Genomic DNA, 18,522 nt, shown 5'->3' on the forward strand with positions numbered 1-18,522 from the left:
AGGAATACCATTAAGCTGACTCAACAACTGTCATTTCATCAAATAAATACAACTACTGTATCTACTTTTACGATATGAGAAATGGAAAGACTCATTCTAGTCAAAATATTACAAATACTGCCAAATATCACAACATCTAATAAAATGAATTATTCATGAAGCCTGTGCAACAGTCCAATGAAATCAGATTGCCTTAAGTTGTGTTTGTCTACTTTCAGCTTCACTGCATGACAAACTGTTATTGGCACAGCAATAACATGGCCTTAGGGCAGTCTATGCTTGAGCCATATGTTTGGACAAGGAGACACTTGGGCTTTGAAAAAGACTTAACGACAGCATGAGCCTTAATCTGATTTAAAAGATGCTGTACACGGGACGATTTTTTCTGTGCTAAGTGACATTTATTTTCTGGGAGGAGAATATTTGAGTTGTATCTATTCAGAATTATTCAGCATTTATTGTATTTAATCAAATACACTGTGCATATGGAATTTGGTGTGTTGTAGTTCAAGTCAAACCATTGAGTTTCTTCCCAAATTACATAATATATGTTTTTATAAATAGGCATATCAAAGCATATGATAAAACCAAGTATGAACAAATGAAGAGTGAAATTACAAAAAACAAGTTAATGAAGTAGATAATGTAAGTCGACATCTGATGAATAGAACAGCTGTCTTTGATCATTGGCACCGCCGTTATCTGGTCATTATTTATTCTTCGAACAAGAGTGCAGACAGAGAGCAGGGAGGAGGAGAGGGAGAACAGATGAAGACGTACAGAGAGACAGAATCTGCTTTAATTAGTGTGAACAAAGGCGCTGGGCAACTGTGAAGAAGATCGCAATGGCACAGCTCCTAAGGAAGGATGGATGAGTAGAGGAAAGGAAAAAAGGGAGAAGGAAGAACCAGGGAGGAGGTGTGGGTCAAGATAGGGATCCTATAATTAACCAAGAACAGAGGAGAACTATGTGTCTGGGAATCAAGAGCTCCTCCAAATATGGAGGGGGTGGGGGCACCTACTCGCATCTGTCTTCTCTCATATACCTATCTCTGCTGCCGTAGGAGGAGGGATCACAGCCGCTCAACCTGTCTGCTCGGCCAAAGATGACAGACCTGGTGAAATGCCCCACATCGCCGACACAAAACCTGTTCCTCGGCAGTAAAAGCAGCCCCAACAGTCTCCTCGGCAAGGGTGGCATTCCCAGCACACTTGGAGGCCTGGGCCGGGCATCATCTCTTGGTAAGACCTTTACCTCACAAACAAGATCCCACACGTGCATATTTACTCTATCACTCACATCCAGGGAGACCACATTGAAAGGTTTAGGGACTTCATATCTCACTGTCAAGATGCCGGGTGAAGTTGTTTTCTCTCTTTTGGGAAGTGTGTGTTCCAGTGCACTCACTCTGCTGTGTGTGTGTGTGTGTGTGTTTAGATATTCTGTCCAGCCTAAACTCCACCGCGCTGTTCGGGGACCAGGACACAGTGATGAAGGCCATACAGGAGGCTCGGAAAATGAGGGAGCAGATCCAGAGGGAACAGCTGCAGATTCACCAGCAGGGCATGGAGGCAAAGCTGTCCGCACTCAACTCCGTGGGCCTCAACAACTGCAGAGCTGACAAGGTTAGAACTACTATCATATAGTCGGTCTCTTTTTACCCCTGATTCAGGCCTTCTTCATTGCAAGCTTTTTCCATAAAGCAAGACAAAATGATGAGAAGTTACCACGAGCGCTTTGCTCTCCTTGCAAGTAGTGGAGGAAAGAAAGTGGAACATGATGATTTTGATATAGCAGTAATTCTTAAGGCTAACATTTTTATTTAATCCCTGTCCAGGGTGGTCGTACTGATAAGAGCTGGCATAGTTCAGTGGTTACATGTGTGTTAAGTCAAATTAGTATGAATATGGCATTTGTGTGTGCGTGTTTAGAGGGCTTGCGTTGTTGATGTTGGTGTGAGGGCCGTGACAGGCCATGGCGCTGCCCGGTGCGGGTTAAGAAGACTATGAAGTCTATGCCCAATTAAAGCAGACTTGCAGCCCTCTCCGTCCCCTGACACGGGATGGGGCTGCTTTGTACCAGGAGCACACACTCCCAGGGATTCCCTTTAAAAATATCTTCAATCGATGAGTCAATCAAGGAGAGAAAAAAGCTGTCCTCCTCTCTTCAGCTTGATGCCATGTTGCCAGTTGGCTGTGAGGAGCAGGCAGGAACTGGGAGCGACGCTCATTAATATTTCAGCACCTGACACTTTCAACCAACAGCCTCAACTAGGTCAATGTATATGTAAAAAAGTCAATGAATATCTATTTTGATTTCCCTCTAATTTGGTGTTTGGAAGAGATCACTGTCTATGCAGGTGGCAATCAACTATACTCTTACTGAGGTGAAGCAAATAAATTGGTGCAGCCCAGGACACAGATGCAGTGCACTTAGCCCTCACCAATTCAAACAAGAGAGGTCTTTACAATAATCAATAATCATCCATTATCACATGTTGTGCTGACGAACAGTCATACATATACCATGTCACAATGTCACCCTGAAAGCAAACAGGCCTTTTTATCTGTATTTAGTACACTAGAGCAGGTACAGCTGCCTCCCTACATCCTAAATAAGGTGAGCCTGTGGTCAGCCAAGCAGCTGAATCTGCCATGATATGAAAGCAGTAACTGAACAATGCCTGTAAAGAGCAATTTTCAACAGGCAGCACATAACTAGATACATTGTCCTTAGTAGGAAGAGCTTAACCATTTTTTGACTCCCTGCTTAGTCTTTTGTATATACGATTTAGTTTTGTTTTCTCTACATTTTTGAGTTGTCTGTTGAACATATTGTAAAGCGATCATCACAGAGGAGGAAAATACTTTTTCTCTTGTTTTCTGGAGATCTTCTGCTTGAAATACTCAGTCACTCCACACCTGTAATCTACCTTTTGTGTGTGTTTGCCACCTGAGGAGAGGGAGAGTGTGTTTTAAGAAAGCAAGACAGAAACAGAAAGAGAGAGAGAGATTGTGTGTGTGTGTGTGTGTGTGTGTGTGTGTGTGTGTGTGTGTGTGTGTGTGTGTGTGTGTGTGTGTGTGTGTGTGTGTGTGTGTGTGTGTGTGTGTGTGTGTGTGTGTGTGTGTGTGTGTGTGTGTGTGTGTGTGTGTGTGTGTGTGTGTGTGTGTGTGTGTGTGTGTCCATATGTGTTTGGGGTGGCAGTTTAAGGTAATTTGAGTTAGGGATAAAAAGACCAAACATTGAAGTACTATAAAAAAAAAAATATATAGTACAGCAATAGGATTATAGAATTTAAAATACAAACAAAAATGCTACAAAATAGAGCATGTTAAAGAGAAAAAATGCATCTTAAGTTATTCAGGCTTCCACACATATCTCTGTTTTCATTACAACATCATTTATTGTCTTGCTGAATGACACCTTAACCGAGCTCCTGCTTGACTCTCCGGCTCGTGCAAATCATAGTGAGATATCGCCACCTCTTAGTTTCAGTGACACTGGCCCTATTAGGACGGTGTGAAATGAGAGGCACGCTTTATCAAGTCAGCTAAAAGAATTGCCCCATCATCTTCATCCTTCGGCTGCAATAAAGAACAGTAAGCTGTAATTCAGCAGTGAAACGAGAGGGAAGGAGAGAGAGTCTTTTGCTGATACAAGCCTACAAACTAGAAAGGTTTGAATGCCCCTGATAAAATCTTTCACTTTGGTCAGTTTCAGAATATTAATATTTCAAGAAAGCGCCTCACCTGACATAAATATGGTGTGGGCCTTTAATAGCTCCCCCCTCCCGGTTTCTTGTTTGGAAGTTTATCATAAAGAGGGCTTACATGGAGAAGAATCTGGAAAGGTAACATAAATGGGATTAAGGAGAGGTTAAGATCATCCAGCGTGTCTGTTAGAGGGGGATATTAAATATTGATTTATCCCACTGTAATGACCGGCCAGAGGAGTGGGTCTAAGTGCTGCTTACGGATGGATCAATTCATCTTTTCGTTAAAAGTGTGTCTGAACAGTACAATGCATTCCTCCCTAACCTTTATCACTGTGACTCTAGTTCCTTCTCCCTCCCTGGCCATTGACCTAGGAGAACATGGTGTAGATCAGACGCTCTGTTCTACAGTATACAAGCCTTTAACCTCAGGACATGTAAAATATTCATGCATTACAGGAGCAGATTTCTTTCTAGTCTTTTTATTTGCCTGTTTTTACTATATCCCATCAGTACAATAAAACCTTTTACAACGTTTTCTACAATTTACCTTTTTTAAATATTTATCTAACGGTATTATTGTCTGCAGAGGGCAATTACTTTGTTCCATTATTTACCATCTCGTCCTCACCCAGCGGAGGCTTTTACCTAGAATGTAGCAGTATGCCTACAGGTCAAATACAGTACATCTGAATCCATTTGTAACCATTTGAATTGTTTCCCTCTATTATGCACTGTAGCTATTACTGGACACGCTGTTTTTCAGGGTCACGGGTGAATAAATATCAAGCATCTGTATCTGTGTACGTTTTCACTCAGAACCATCGTCTTGTCATCAACATTTAACTGGAATAGACTGCCATTAGATCAGCTACCTAGTACTATTTGCTGATAAATATTCATTTTCGCAGCAGATACAAATCATAATTTATCGAAAAATGCAAACAACACCTTCAAATTGATTGTTCTGATACAAAATTACCTTTGCCCATGTTCGCCCTCCATGTGTTCATACAGTATATCCTCTCTCATATCAAAACAATATAAGTTTAATTGGGGTATAAGGTATGACAGATTCCGAAGCTAATGCATCATTTCCTCTTACTTTAGCTCCATTATACATTGCATATGTGATGCCCTGGAGGTTGTGTGAGATAAAATATATTCCTCTGCTGACATGTCCCTAACTGGAATCAAAAGGTGAAAGGCCAGTGTATTAACCTATTGAACTGCCCTTTTCTGCCCCACAACACCTCCCCTCCTCAGTATTGATGACTACAATTGTCCATTTGCCATGTCCCAAAGCTCAGCCTGTAAATATTCAAATGGGGCTTACACTGGTGCTCCACAAAATCCAGACTCCTAACCAATTGGTTATAGTGGTTCTACTAGTTCCTTCTTTAGGTGTGTGTGTGTGTGTGTGTGTGTGTGTGTGTGTGTGTGTGTGTGTGTGTGTGTGTGTGTGTGTGTGTGTGTGTGTGTGTGTGTGTGTGTGTGTGCGTGTGTGTGTGTGTGTGTGTGTGTGTGTGTGTGTGTGTGTGTGTGTGTGTGTGTGTGTGTGTGTGTTGCCAGGGCTCTTTTCAGGCAAAGCCCTCACAAAGACTTTGAATATAATCTTGTCTGGTGTGCAGCCCTGGAAGCAATTTTCTGCTCCTTTTCGACTGCTGTCTTGGAAATTGCAATCCAAGGCATTTTGGCTGCAATGTAAATCCTTGGCATACAAGGGTTTGCCCATCCAAATTAGATTATGCTCAGCTCCCAGACACTGGCTGTAGCCAGCAAGAGCTATTGTGAAGATTGCTTACATTAATGCTTTGTCCAATTGTTCATAAAAATAGTGTATGACTCTGATAATATGTTCCTGTGCATAAGTGTGAGTGTGTGTGTGTGTGTGTGTGTGTGTGTGTGTGTGTGTGTGTGTGTGTGTGTGTGTGTGTGTGTGTGTGTGTGTGTGTGTGTGTGTGTGTGTGTGTGTGTGTGTGTGTGTGTGTGTGTGTGTGTGTGTGTGTGTGTGTGTGTGTGTGTGTGTGTGTGTGTCTTGTGGCTCCTATCCCAGGTCAGGTCCTTAGCTCTGTCTCGCCTCTTCCCCAGAAAGACATCAAGACTGCATCTTGGAAGGGTCATTTGGCAGTGGTGGCTCCATTATTTTCTCCACTTGTCATTTTACATGGTGAATTTCTGGCCTGCTGCAGTCACACAAAAATTCTGCTGGCCCCCGTGGCTAAGACCTGTGATACTGCACTAACCACAAGGCACACACAACAAAGGACGAGGAAAAGAATAGGCCACAAAGGACCATTTATAGTCTATGGTATTGTTGCAGTAGGAACATAATAGCTCCAGTGTCCAAAAAGTCTTGAGGTTTTGTCCATATGTGAAAGGGCTTTTGGTAATGCTGCTGTTACCAATGTCCTGCTGTTTGCAACCTGGAGGGTTTGATAAGGCAGGAGATTTCAGCCCAATTTAACATTCCCTGAGGACACAGTGAACACTTCTGGATCATTGAGGACAGGAAATCAGTAAAATACATGATGTCAAAACTAAAATAATCCCAGCAGAGAGAAAGGAAAAACATAAGAACTGAACTGTGTCAGAAAGTTTAAATAGTTATCTATGACACGCCAAAAAAGATGACCTTGTCAATACGGTTATTTTGCACATAATATGTATGATATACTAATGGTAATCGCAACATGTCCCAAAGGAGACAAATAAACACAAATCCAATTGTTTGGACTGAATGCACTTTTTAAATTGACACTGAAAGGTCACATTTTGTGGGTTTGACTTGTTTCCCCTTCCAAAAAAACCCCCATCTTTAATGATAATAGCATACCCTTTTATTAAAAAAACAATAAACATTGAATTGGCACAAAGCCAAGAATAGGGTTACTTCAGGTTTTTTTTCAAAGTGTAAGCTTCTTAATTTAATTAAAGGCCTTTACCCCCCTCTGTTTTAAACAAATGAGGTGATGCCCTGGCAGTACAAATGGGGCTGGAATAGCTGCCATCTCTGCACTGGGTGATGTTGAGGACGACTACTAGAGCAGATGCCAGTCTTTTGTGGCTGCTACTGTTGATTCTGCTGCTGCCTGCATTAGTCCTAGCAAAGGGAGAGCTTGGGTAAAAAGAGAGCAACAGTCTGCATGAAAGGAACTGTGGGTTTACCGCATGGCTGGATGTACTTAACATTTAAATGGTTCAAAACTAGCAAAAAACTACTGGAAAGCTGCAGACTTATAAATAACTTTGCAACTGGTTACAAAAAAAATACAAAACAGATGAGGCGCAGAGCTGCGAGGAGCTGTAGCCATGTTAAAGTGCAGTCTTTGTCTCCTTCAGGGCTGGGACAGATTGTTGAGGGCTTAAGTCTGAGACCCTCAGAGAGAAGATTCTGAGGGTCTCAGACCACAGTGATGACTGACACTTGATACATAAAGCCCTGTATTGTGGTCAGAGAGCCATTGCCTTAAACTTGCCACATACCAGGTGTGTGATATAACCAGAGCCAGTCCAGCACAATAACACACATAAGTGACTGTTTAGGGTCCTGCAGCTGTTTAAGGTTCTACATTTTAAACATGTGCAATCACATACACTCCACTATGAGGGAAACATGGATACGATTTCACCAATAGTTTAGAAATCTTGGAAAGTACAGTAGTTACTGCTTTCAAATGTCAGAGAAAGGGCTTAACGTGTAATTGTCTGTATATACAGTACATATACATACAGCCAAACAAGAACCAGACTATTATATGACTTCATGTTGGCAACTGGTAAGGATCAAAACGTGTCATGCTTGCCAGCTGCTTGAAAGATGTTAAGCAGTTTTCTCTTTAAATAATCATTCTGATGGCAACATGTTTTGGCGAGCAAACATGCCAACTTAATCTGTGCTTGTATAGTCTAGTTTACCTTTTCACTTTTTCAAAGTGGTGTCAGACCTTTGGCACTCAAAATCACTCACACAATTGTTTTAATACTGTAAAATAAAACAAACTAAAGTTTTTTTTATTCATAGCCCAAAGCCTAGTCATAAAACATGAAACAAGACCTAGTATCTATTCTTATCATAAACATTTGGGATTTAGAAAAGGACCACATTTGTTTTAATAAATGTTTTCACTACCAAAAACCATTGATGCTATCCATTTTGATGTGGTAAACAGTGCATTATTTCACTAATGGTGTTTACTAAACATTTTTAAAATCATCCAGATAAAGACAGTTGTAATGTTGCTTTACCCCACCAAACTAAATTAGCGGCCTTCACAAAACTCTCCGCTGAACACCACAGTCCACTTTACTAATCTCTGTGATATTTTATCTTCTCTGTGTACAATCTCAGGCCATATGGATTTGCCTATTGCCTAGAGCTATTTACAAAAGAGAGAGTGAAGGAGTGTCAGGATTGACAACTTGTTGCCTAAATATAGGGCAGGAGCAGGCACAATGCATAGGGCCGTCCGCCACCCGCCTCTGCCCAGAATACACCCTGTGGGCAGAGCAGCAGGCCTCCGGCACATGTTCTGCGGCCGGCCAGATTAAAGCTTTCTTTACAGCATTGACAAGGGCTCTTTTGGGTTCCCTCGCACAAGAAGTTGAGAACACTCTGCTATTTCTCTCTCTTCACCAGTGACTCACCACTACACTGTTAGCCATGTGCAACTGAACAAAATGCATCTGTTACCAAACTTTAAAGACAAAAGACTGCACACGCAGGGCAGATGAGATTATTGTGGGTGGCAGTTTCCACTACAGCTCAGAGTGCATTGCTATAATTTTAGTTGTGGGATGGAGAGCTGCATACTGAAGTCATTTGAGGGTAGGGATGCGGTTATGGTTGGAACTGGAGGAAGACAAATGTGTAGAGTAACTTCTTTTGTTTCCTGTCTCTTTATCTTTACCTCTTCACAGCAGCATGAGTTCTCTCGTTGTTTTGTGTTCAAAGTCTTTCATCAGCCAAATTCTCTCCCTCTCTCTCTCTATCGGTTGGATGGCCAGCTTCCCAAGATACTGCATGTCCTTTGCTACTTCTCTGTCAGAGTGATCAGTAAAAATTTAATGACACTATAAAATAATAAAAGTGCCATTAATTTATCACAGCACTTGATGCGTGGGCAGTAAAGAAGCATTAGTTCACTGAATATTTTCAAGCCTTAAAACAAAACCCTGATGCCGTGCAGATAAATGATGGCCCTAATTTCAACTATAAGTCTAATTTGCAGATATAAATTACCAAACGTATAACCAATAAGTATATTAAGCCCAGTATATAAAATGGTATGAAAATGTGTGTTACCATATTGCACATAATAGCTGAGCTAATTAATATTAGACTAACACACAAGGAAGGAATACTTAAGGAAGTAAAAACCCCTTTAAATCAAGAATTTCAAATGCTGGCTTGTATTCATTATACAGTTAATTTCTATATTACCATATAAATATTCTCTTTATGTCAAAGCTACCTTGAAAAATCCTCAAACAAGAGCCTCATTCAGTCTTGCTCCCAGCTGTCTAATGTGATGATGTTCACTTATCATATGACTTTGTGCGGTGGAAAAGGAGTTCAACACTGAGCTAGTTATTAATGAAACCTAATGATGGATGGGCCCTGTTCTCTCTCCTTCTCAACCCAACATGATGCTTAATGATCATGAGTTTATAAAAGGACTTGATTGATCAGGGGGGACCAACGAAGCGCAGAAGAGGGACGAGATGACTACTTTATTACAGAAATACAGTCCCCATGAACACTGTGTCTTCCTAGTGCACTGTCCAAGTAGCATCTGAAGCAGCAACATTGCCCATCCAGCTAATCGCACATCAGTCACTTTGTCATCGCGCTGCTAGCTTCTTTCATTAAGAGCAATAATGTGGCTGGATGATGAATACAGCTCCGTGTATGTGTTTCTTTACGCAGAATGTGACACGGAGAGAGGCACCACACTCTATCTTCTCTTTACAAAGCGTCCTCTTGCCCAGCAGGGACCACCACATATGTCATAATTAGAAAACACTTAAGTAAGCAAAGGGCCATCAGATAGACAGGCTCTAATCACAGGCCATAAGCAGGTAGTGGTTAATTGTATATCAGAATCACTCAGCTGGCCATAAATAATGACTGCTCCTTCAAGTATGATGGTTAATTGCAGTGCTCTTATTGTCTGCCGCAGGCCTTTCTTTTGAGGAATAGTTCTTGAATAAAGAAAAGCATCAGGAAAATCAAAATACTGTGAAAAGCCTCAAATGGACTTCAAACATCTTCATCCTTCATCTTGTCATCTTTTTCAAACCCTCAAGAGAAAATAATGACAGAGATTTCTTAATAGTTTTCTTTTTCAAATGTGTTGTAATTACTGATGGCTGTTGTTGCCAGCATGATTTAATTTGTCAGGAAAAGACAAAATAAATAAATCGAATGCTGTCACTAAAATTCATATTTTCACTTAGTTATATCGTCCGAATTTTAATTTGATGTTTTACCTTCACTATTAGTAGGAGGGGAGGGTGGGGTCCCATTGGGCAAAGAGTGAAATAACAACAAATGGTGCAATGCATTACTAAGAAGGGGCTAAAAGATGTATGTGTGTGTTGGCGTGAGTGGCAGGGGAGCTGTTAGTATTGTGTGGGGACTTTACCTGAGGATGTGTTTGTGCTGCCTGTGATAGGCATGTTTAGAAAAGAAAGAGGCAGAGGTCAGTGCAGACATTACATCTTTGGCAGAGATTGAACGCTCACCCTGGGAGTAAAACAAATGCTTTTTTTCCTGAATGGTGGCAACATGCCTGCTTTTAGTGTCATCCAGGCAAAAACCTGGGGGGGGGGGGATTATTTGTATCATGCAGAGTCAAAGTGTCCATCTCCTAGTTGAGTCTTTAGAGAGGAAGACAGCCCTTTGCTAATGCCCTGTGTATTCACTGGAGAAGTAGGTCATTCAACAATGGAGCCAGCAGCAGTCGGCACTCTCCCCTTGCATAATACATTAAGTGTAATGTGCAGCAACTATTCAGAGGCCCCCCGAAAGCTGTTATTTTATTCTGTAAATGCACACGGACATGACATTTAATATTGTCACAGAGCGCTGAATGACAGGGTTTCATTGTGCGTCAAGTACAACATGATGCCAAGTTTAATCTGAGCACAAAGCGACATGACAAACGAGAAAACACGGTGTGTTCTCTAAAGCATGAACTCTGAATAAATGATGGGCGCTGAGCTTTGGGCACTGTAGACTGGAAGGGAGGATGTAAGGAGAAGATTACAGAGGAAAATCTGAGCACTGCAAAGAGGGCCACGGCCCCATTGTGTGCTTCGGATCACAAAGTATCCTTCTGTAAATCTATTTACAGCACCCCTGGCCCTCACTGTCTCTCTGCCTCCTGTCATCCATTATAGCAGCTGCTGAATAGAGAGATGAGAGAGGAAAAAGCTACATCTAGCTCATGTCAAAAGAGCAGCTCTTCAAAAGAACCTCCATTTACCAAAGACACTTTTTTCTTTTCAAATGTTCAGATTCCTGATGGGGTTATTTTTACAATTCTATCACTGCATGTCCTTGTTCGTGTACCTGACTGTTTGTGTTTCCCTGCAGGAGAGGGCACATTTTGAGAGCCTTGGGCACCACCTCGGAAAGCTGGGTGAGGAAGGGAAGATCGGCCATAGAGTTATTGACCTCACCAGGCCAGAAGATCTCGAAGGTAAGGCCCCATTTTGTTTTTTCTCTTATTTTGTTTTTCATGCACATAATAGAAATAGACGGCTGGTTCATCAGATGATTTTATGTTTATATGTTCCGTTGTAATCCATAAAAACAAGCTTAAGACTTGACAAAGTTCAGTGAGTTCTTTATAAAATAATGCAAAAGGAGTCTTGATTTCTTATAAAGCCTGCTACTCCATGTGGCCTTGTGTCTGAGTTATACATGGAAGAGAGACCGGGTGTGTGCAAACATGTGCGTATGTGTGAGGAAGATGTGGGGGTTGGGGTGAATACCGTTTGAAAGGGGCCATGGCGCCGAGTTTTCACAGGTAGGTGAGCGAAGGACAAGGGTTCCTGAGGACAAAGCTGGCTTTTCTCCAAGCTCGGCTCCTGTTGCTGTTGTGCTTGTTTGAGGTCCTGGGCACAAGGGTGTAAATTCATGTTGCACCAGCGTGACAAAGCGTCATCTGCCTTTGTGGCGCTGGTTTCTACACAGGAGCAAGGAGTAACTCAGTGCACCAATGTTTGTCCGACATAAATATTTGTGGTAGTTTCCATGGCACTTCAGAATGTGAGCAAAGAAGAAAATGCTTTCGGACTCATCTTTGATGCCTCAAAGAGTCTCAAGGCAGGAGGATAGATATTTCTCAGGACAATGTAACCCATCGTCATCTTTAAATAGCATCTCAGACACATTTCCCGTCAAATTTAGAAAGAAAATCCCCTTCATAATTAGTTCTCATGGACAGAACAATATTTTCTACTCCTAAAAATGTTTTACCAACTACAAAGCAAATGTTTAATTTCACATCACACCCAGTTTTGAGGTGCATTTAGTGGATTTATTGACATGTTTCCCATGTAAGCCACAGCAGCAGATCCCATCCCTCCCGTCTGACTCCTCGGACAGATGTGCTTCCAGTGCTCATTCTCCCAGTGGGAATCTTCTCTCTGTGGCTACTGTGGAGTCGGGACTGAAACAGAGCACACACCAGGGCAGTTGTGTCCTTTTAAGTCCTGCACAGGGCTGAGGGAAAGACTTGCGCCAGACGCCTCACATCAGTGTTCCCAGTGGGCTATGGATTAGGAGCAAACAGAGGTTAGAGGAGAGGAGAGGTCCTCTTCCCAGGGGGGGATGGCTGGGAGCCAGGGCAGCACACATAACTTAAAACACACATTTTCTTCTTTTCACCACAAATATATCTGTCTGCTTCACCAACAGGAAAACACATATGGGTGAATGATGTGAAGCAGGGTTTTATGATGTGAACCACAAAGTGTTTACTCTTCTGAGAAAATGTTTACTTTTGAATTTCTTGTTGTGAGGCTTTTCTGCTCCATGCACCAATCAAGGCTTGGCTCCCTGTCATACCTTGACATATAGAAACATAGAGTACCCGTCTAGTTGCAGCTTTTTTGTTTTCTTGCTCCTATTTGCTGACTACATGTCAAAGGTCATGCAGATGTCAGGGTTTAAACTTGGCTAAATCTGGTTGACAAGTTAATTAAAATGTGAACTGAACTCAGCCCATTTTAATCCAGATATGTATTCTGACCTCCAAATCAATTTAAATTGAATACACATAAATAATTATAAATCTATTAAAAACCAAAGGCACAAATGTAATTGCTTTCAGGGGCAATTTGGATACAAAATAAGGGGATCTCATTTTAAACCTCCTCTGTATGTCTTCACACTTTTCATCAGTATTTCAGAACACACTGGATATATTTTACTGAAAACGGAAAATTACTGGGTGTACCTCCCAGCCCTTACATGGGGTGTGAAAGCCCCTTGGTGTGTAGCAGCTTCTCCTCCAGAACAGAGAGGCCACATTGAGTAGACGCAGTGTGTACAGCGGACCTCTGTCATCACGGCAGTTCACAGAAAGCTTTAGGTTTCTTAAGCTAATATTTGCAAAACATGCAGCAACCTAACGACTTGGGGAAATCTGGCAAAGGAATGGAAATAGATACGATTTCCTTTTTTTACAAAGCCACGAGCCACACGCATGATCCCACGGCAAATTCATTAGGTATTTTTAAGCTCTGAAGAAAACATTACAAAATACCACAAAGGCCTCAGCCCGTCAAGGCCCTTTGTTCATTGGCATATGGCAGTATAGAGTTGCTGTGTAGCTGAGGTTTTGTGTTTGTCTAAACCGCCCCCATCACTGAGAGTCCACAGAGAACAAAGAGGTTGTTGAGAGATTTGTGGAGGCAGGAAACAGAATTAATCTAAACGCCCAGTGTGATGATATCAACCGTAGAGTGAGAAAAGATGGGGCTTTAGCCAAGCACTGACTAACAATGTCCTGATGGAATAGGATGAGAAGAACAGTAGTGTTGCATTGTTGTGACATTGATGGGTTTCTTTACATCCGTAGCTCAGAGCTGTTATGAAGTTTTATGTTAGTTGATTGTGAGGTTTTTGTTGTTGTTTTTCTTCCCCTGTGAGGCCGTGGGAATTGAGCACTGGCTTTTATTGCTGAGGAATTTTCCTAGAAGAAAGCTCAGATGAGGAGGCTCAGACATAATGATTTATCAAGTGACAACAACAATAGCTGAATAGGTCCGGCAATCAAAGGAAAGTTCTGTTTTGAAGTTGAAAAATTCCAATTTACCCCCAATAGGAAACATTCTCTGTTTGTGAAAGATTAGATTCCAATTGTAGGCTAACTGCATATGTAGTAAAAGCAATAAAAGCATTAGACTACAAGTTGTAACATGTAAGCTATTTGTTCTCAAGTTCCCGGGTGCACGCAAACACACACACACACTCGCAAACTTAAATCATCCTCACTAAACAAAAATGATTGATATGTTATAAAAGGGCTTATATCACTTGGAATTTCTAATGGTTTAATTAGCTTGCTATGAGCTCAGGCTAGAACAGTGGCACTGAGCGCTGTCTCCTGTCTGTCCATACACATTCATCTTGCCTGATCCTGCTCTGAGGGAGAGGCTCTATTGTCAGTAGTAAATGCCTTCAGTCAGAGGTGTTACATTTGATCCCAACAGGGAGGGCTTGGCAGGTTTGCGTGATTGTTGCCTGCTCAGTGAGGCTCATCCTCTCAGCGGATTCCTGGGTGACATTATGTGTCTGCCCGCAGAACAAAGATGAGTAAGGAGGAGCAAAGAGGGAGGAGAGGGGACGCCGAGGCAGTGCTACTCTGTGGCTCGAGTCTGAGCCTGTAGCTCACAGGTGTCAGAGGCTTCTGGGCCTCTCTACAGTCTTTATTTCTCTTCCTTTGCTTCATCCATAGCAGCTTAGCCTTCTCCAATTTTGTATTTTTATACCCACCCACCCCCCACACACACACAATCATTCTTTCTCACTGTAATTCATGCTGCTCATCTGCAGTGTTTCCAGGAGAGACAAATTAAAAAGGGGATTCTCATATCGCTCTGTCACACTTGAGCTGCGTGCCTCATGAATCACAATAAATTCTATTAAGCAGCACTCCCTCTCTTGCGCTCCTTTCCCCAGCTACCACCCAGGGGGCCTGCCCATGTCACTGGTAAACATCTGTGTTTATTTACACAATCACACACCTAACTAACTAATTCCTAAATGTCCTCCACCTCCTGGAAAAAAAAATGTTAATGCTCATTTGCAGAGTGTCAGACCAGTGTCATGATTTTTAATAAATAGACAGAAACAACGTAGCAGTAAATTGCATGTTGCAGCTTCTAGGGATTTTCTGAGACTGACTGCTAATGTGAAAAATGCCTCTGATTAAGTTATATATCATATTGCAGGGGATTGAATAAGGGGCTAAATGTATCTACCTGTTAAACATTGGATGGTCTTATATTATAGAAAGCCAGTCTCCCAGCTCTGTACTGCAATTTGTACTTTAATCAGAGACGTTGCAGTGACAACTTTGATATCATTTCAGGTCAAAGGTCAAACCTTGTTAGGATATTATTTCTCCCAAGGCAGCCTTAAATCTTCATCACAGTGTTCTTTACAAATCGAGGACCACACTACCTGCCTCGGTGCAGCTGAAGATGATGTAACACTGCTGTTGTTCATTTCAACGGCTTTTTGTAGCATCAGACAGGCACTTTTCTATGTGCCATCATGTGAGAAAAAAACCATGCCTCATCTGGTTTCCCTCCAATGAACCAAGTCACGTGGCTGGTTTCCTGGCTAACTATGGATGTGGCACTAGCTGATGGCAGGTGCTTGTTTTGTACCCCGCTCTGTAAGAAGCTCACCTCTGCCCGTATGCATGCACACCAGTATATAAATTGCTGAATCAGTGTCAGTGATAGAGTAATGGCACGGGAGGCATCGTAAATTACAGCAAGCGATCCCGGGGCGCAGACACTGGCTGTCGTGTCTGAGTGAGCGCTGCGCTCCTGAGCTAATGAATACCTTCATCTGGCCCCGGCAGTCAGCAGATTGCCCCGCGTTGATGGATACTGTCAGCCCTCCGCCACACCACATTTCATTGCACAATAAACATGGTTGTCAAAACCAAACAAAGTGAAATCAATTCATCCTGTACAGTGAGTGCATGCTAAATGAAATTAACGTACTGTGGGGTTCGGTGGCAGCAGAGGTAGTGTATTATTTCTGAATTCATGATGGCTTTAGGGCCTATAGAGGTTCTACAGTATGTGGTAAAAGCAAACAGACACAACTAGAGATACTGCTCACAGAGTTTGAAGAACTGTCAATGAGAGTGACTGAAAACACCTCCTCAATGTTCTGATGTATTATCAGGGCGTGTGTTTTTCAACTGAGATTATAAAGAAAGGCAAGGCTTTTGCAGATTAATCATCCTTTCAAAGATTATTATTTGAAATGGAAAAAAAAACAGGAAATAGTTCTTTGGTCAAAATATGCAATTCACTATTTAGTAAGAAATCTAATTTTGGAAATGTAATTATTTTTTAAAATAATAAATTGTTATCATTATTTTACTGATGTTTTTCATTTACCACCTTTAATGTAGGCACATCTATATATTTATTTAATATATTATTTGTATTTACTAGTTATTAATATTATTATTATTTAATTGTAACTCTTAACTTCCTTTAGACAGAACTGGAGCTATAAGAGCTGAATCGTTTGGGCAGCAACTTGTGCAGAGTCAAAATGTGAAAACACATCTTTCACATGGTCTGTCAGAAAAACAAACTCCCGGATCATAAATGTGTTTGTTTGACTGATGAACATGAGCTGGTGAAAAATGATTAAGGGTCCATGGTCCTGAGTGAAACGTGGGCAGTGAGACCTAAAACATTCTCTGTGAACACAAACCAAACTTCCACCACACTTTCACCACCACTATGGAAGTTGCTCTGTGTTGCTTCGGTACATATTTGTCTCTAAATATATTGCCTTTTCACTTATTGACTCCTATTATAATTTTGAAAAGAAGACACACTTACCGAAGTGAGACATTCAAACTCTTGAGGCTGAAAATGGTGCAGCAGCATTTCCCGTGATTAGAGTAAAGCGAGGTTTCTGTGGATTTGGAATTAATGTCTCTGCAAAGCCCTCCATTACTCATTAAGAGTTTGATTTTGTTTATCAACTGAAATAATAATAGAAATCAAACCCCAGGTAACGTGTGCCAAGGCTGCAAGTGGAATGGTCTAATGAGAAGGCTTCACATGTGGATGATGAAATATGCATGAGTCATCTCAAGCTTTCTTTTCCAGATTTGAGATCATTAAAGATGTATCGTAACATATGGAAGGCTTTTTTTGTCTTATTTTTCAAGCCTTGTTTATCAACATGTTTTTGTTTGTTTAAATATTCATACTGTTTTTATTTAATTCTTTCACATCTTACATATAAAAGGAAGCAAATGCGCAAACAGAAATCATTATCAATCTGATGTACAGTTTAATACTGAGAGAAACTCTCTTATGCTGATTGTGAATGCCCTGATTGAGAAACAGCACTTTGCAGAATCGGCACAGTCTCTCATCGCAAATATGGAGATAGAGACTAAGAGAAAAGAAGGAAGGAAAAAAGAGGAAAATAGTTACCCAGGAAGGAGAGGATGAGGAATGGAGGGCTTGAATTTATTTGTTCATATGTTAAAATGTAAAAACAATTTAGACTGCCTCCAGTCGCTTATTTGTTATTTATGTTGGCATTTTTGCACTTTTAATGGACACTTGAAAAGTATGTGTTTGAGTAGAGGGTTAAAACATTTGCAGAATTGTTTTGAACTTCAATTGAAGTCCATGGTTTTCTTATTTTGGTTTTGGATAAACCTGATTATAAGTTAAAAAGCTCCTTCTTAAACTGACATTCATTGTGTCACTTTTATAGCACATAACATATCAAGTCAAGGCAGAAACTCCACTCAATATAAAAGGCTACCCTCTGAACCCCAGCCCTCATCAGAAACAATGCCCATGATGTTGACAGTATGAAGGCGAGTTTGAACATTTCAAGGTTCTTTATTTGTCATACATAGCTATATAGCTATGAATATTTGTCATACATAGCTATATAGCTACAGAGTAGTTATGTCGATGAACATCTTAGGTCACAGGCTTCTCCAACAGTGCAACACAATAATACAGAAAAACAGAAAAATATAGTGCAAGTAAATATTAAAAAGTAAATACAAAAAGAAAAATAGTTTTAAAAAAGTGAAGTAGTGAAATAAGAGTCTATATGCAAGCTATTGGAATGATATATTAGACAAATAGGTAAATAATTACTAAGTAATAGATGAATGTTATGGATGTTGTTACAACAGTTCAGGTGTTAACAGTCTTATTGCCTGTGGGATGAAACTGTCTCTGAATCTGGTGGTTTTTGTCCCGATGCTGCGGTGCCGCCTGCCAGACAGCAGCAGACTGAACAGTTTGTGGCTGAGGTGATGGGGGTCTTTTATAATCCGGAGGGATTTCTTCCTGAGCCGCTGGGAGTATAGGTCCTCCATGGATGGCAGCTCCGTCCTGGTGATGTTCTGTGCAGTTTTCACCACCCTCTGTAAAGCCTTACGATTGAGGGCGGTGCAGCTACCGTACCAGGCCGTGATGCAGCCAGTCAGGATACTCTCTATGGTGCACCTATTTGTGAGTTCAGGGAAGTAAGTCAACCCTTTTCTTGTTTGCC

The 18,522-nt window shown here is 41.3% G+C and overlaps 1 protein-coding gene across 13 annotated transcripts in view; it reads left to right on the forward strand.

The window, feature by feature from the left end:
• Positions 1-18,522, forward strand: part of sox6 (SRY-box transcription factor 6) — a 129,546-nt gene that overhangs the window by 103,768 nt on the left and 7,256 nt on the right. For all 13 annotated transcript variants that reach the window (XM_034217729.1, XM_034217789.1, XM_034217744.1 and 10 more), the window contains 3 exons: positions 1,065-1,242; positions 1,439-1,626; positions 11,314-11,419. In XM_034217729.1, coding sequence (XP_034073620.1) covers positions 1,065-1,242; positions 1,439-1,626; positions 11,314-11,419 — 472 coding nt within the window. The remainder of the gene's footprint in view (positions 1-1,064; positions 1,243-1,438; positions 1,627-11,313; positions 11,420-18,522) is intronic.

Source organism: Gymnodraco acuticeps, unplaced genomic scaffold (assembly GCF_902827175.1).
Source record: "Gymnodraco acuticeps unplaced genomic scaffold, fGymAcu1.1, whole genome shotgun sequence".
NCBI lineage: Eukaryota > Metazoa > Chordata > Actinopteri > Perciformes > Bathydraconidae > Gymnodraco > Gymnodraco acuticeps.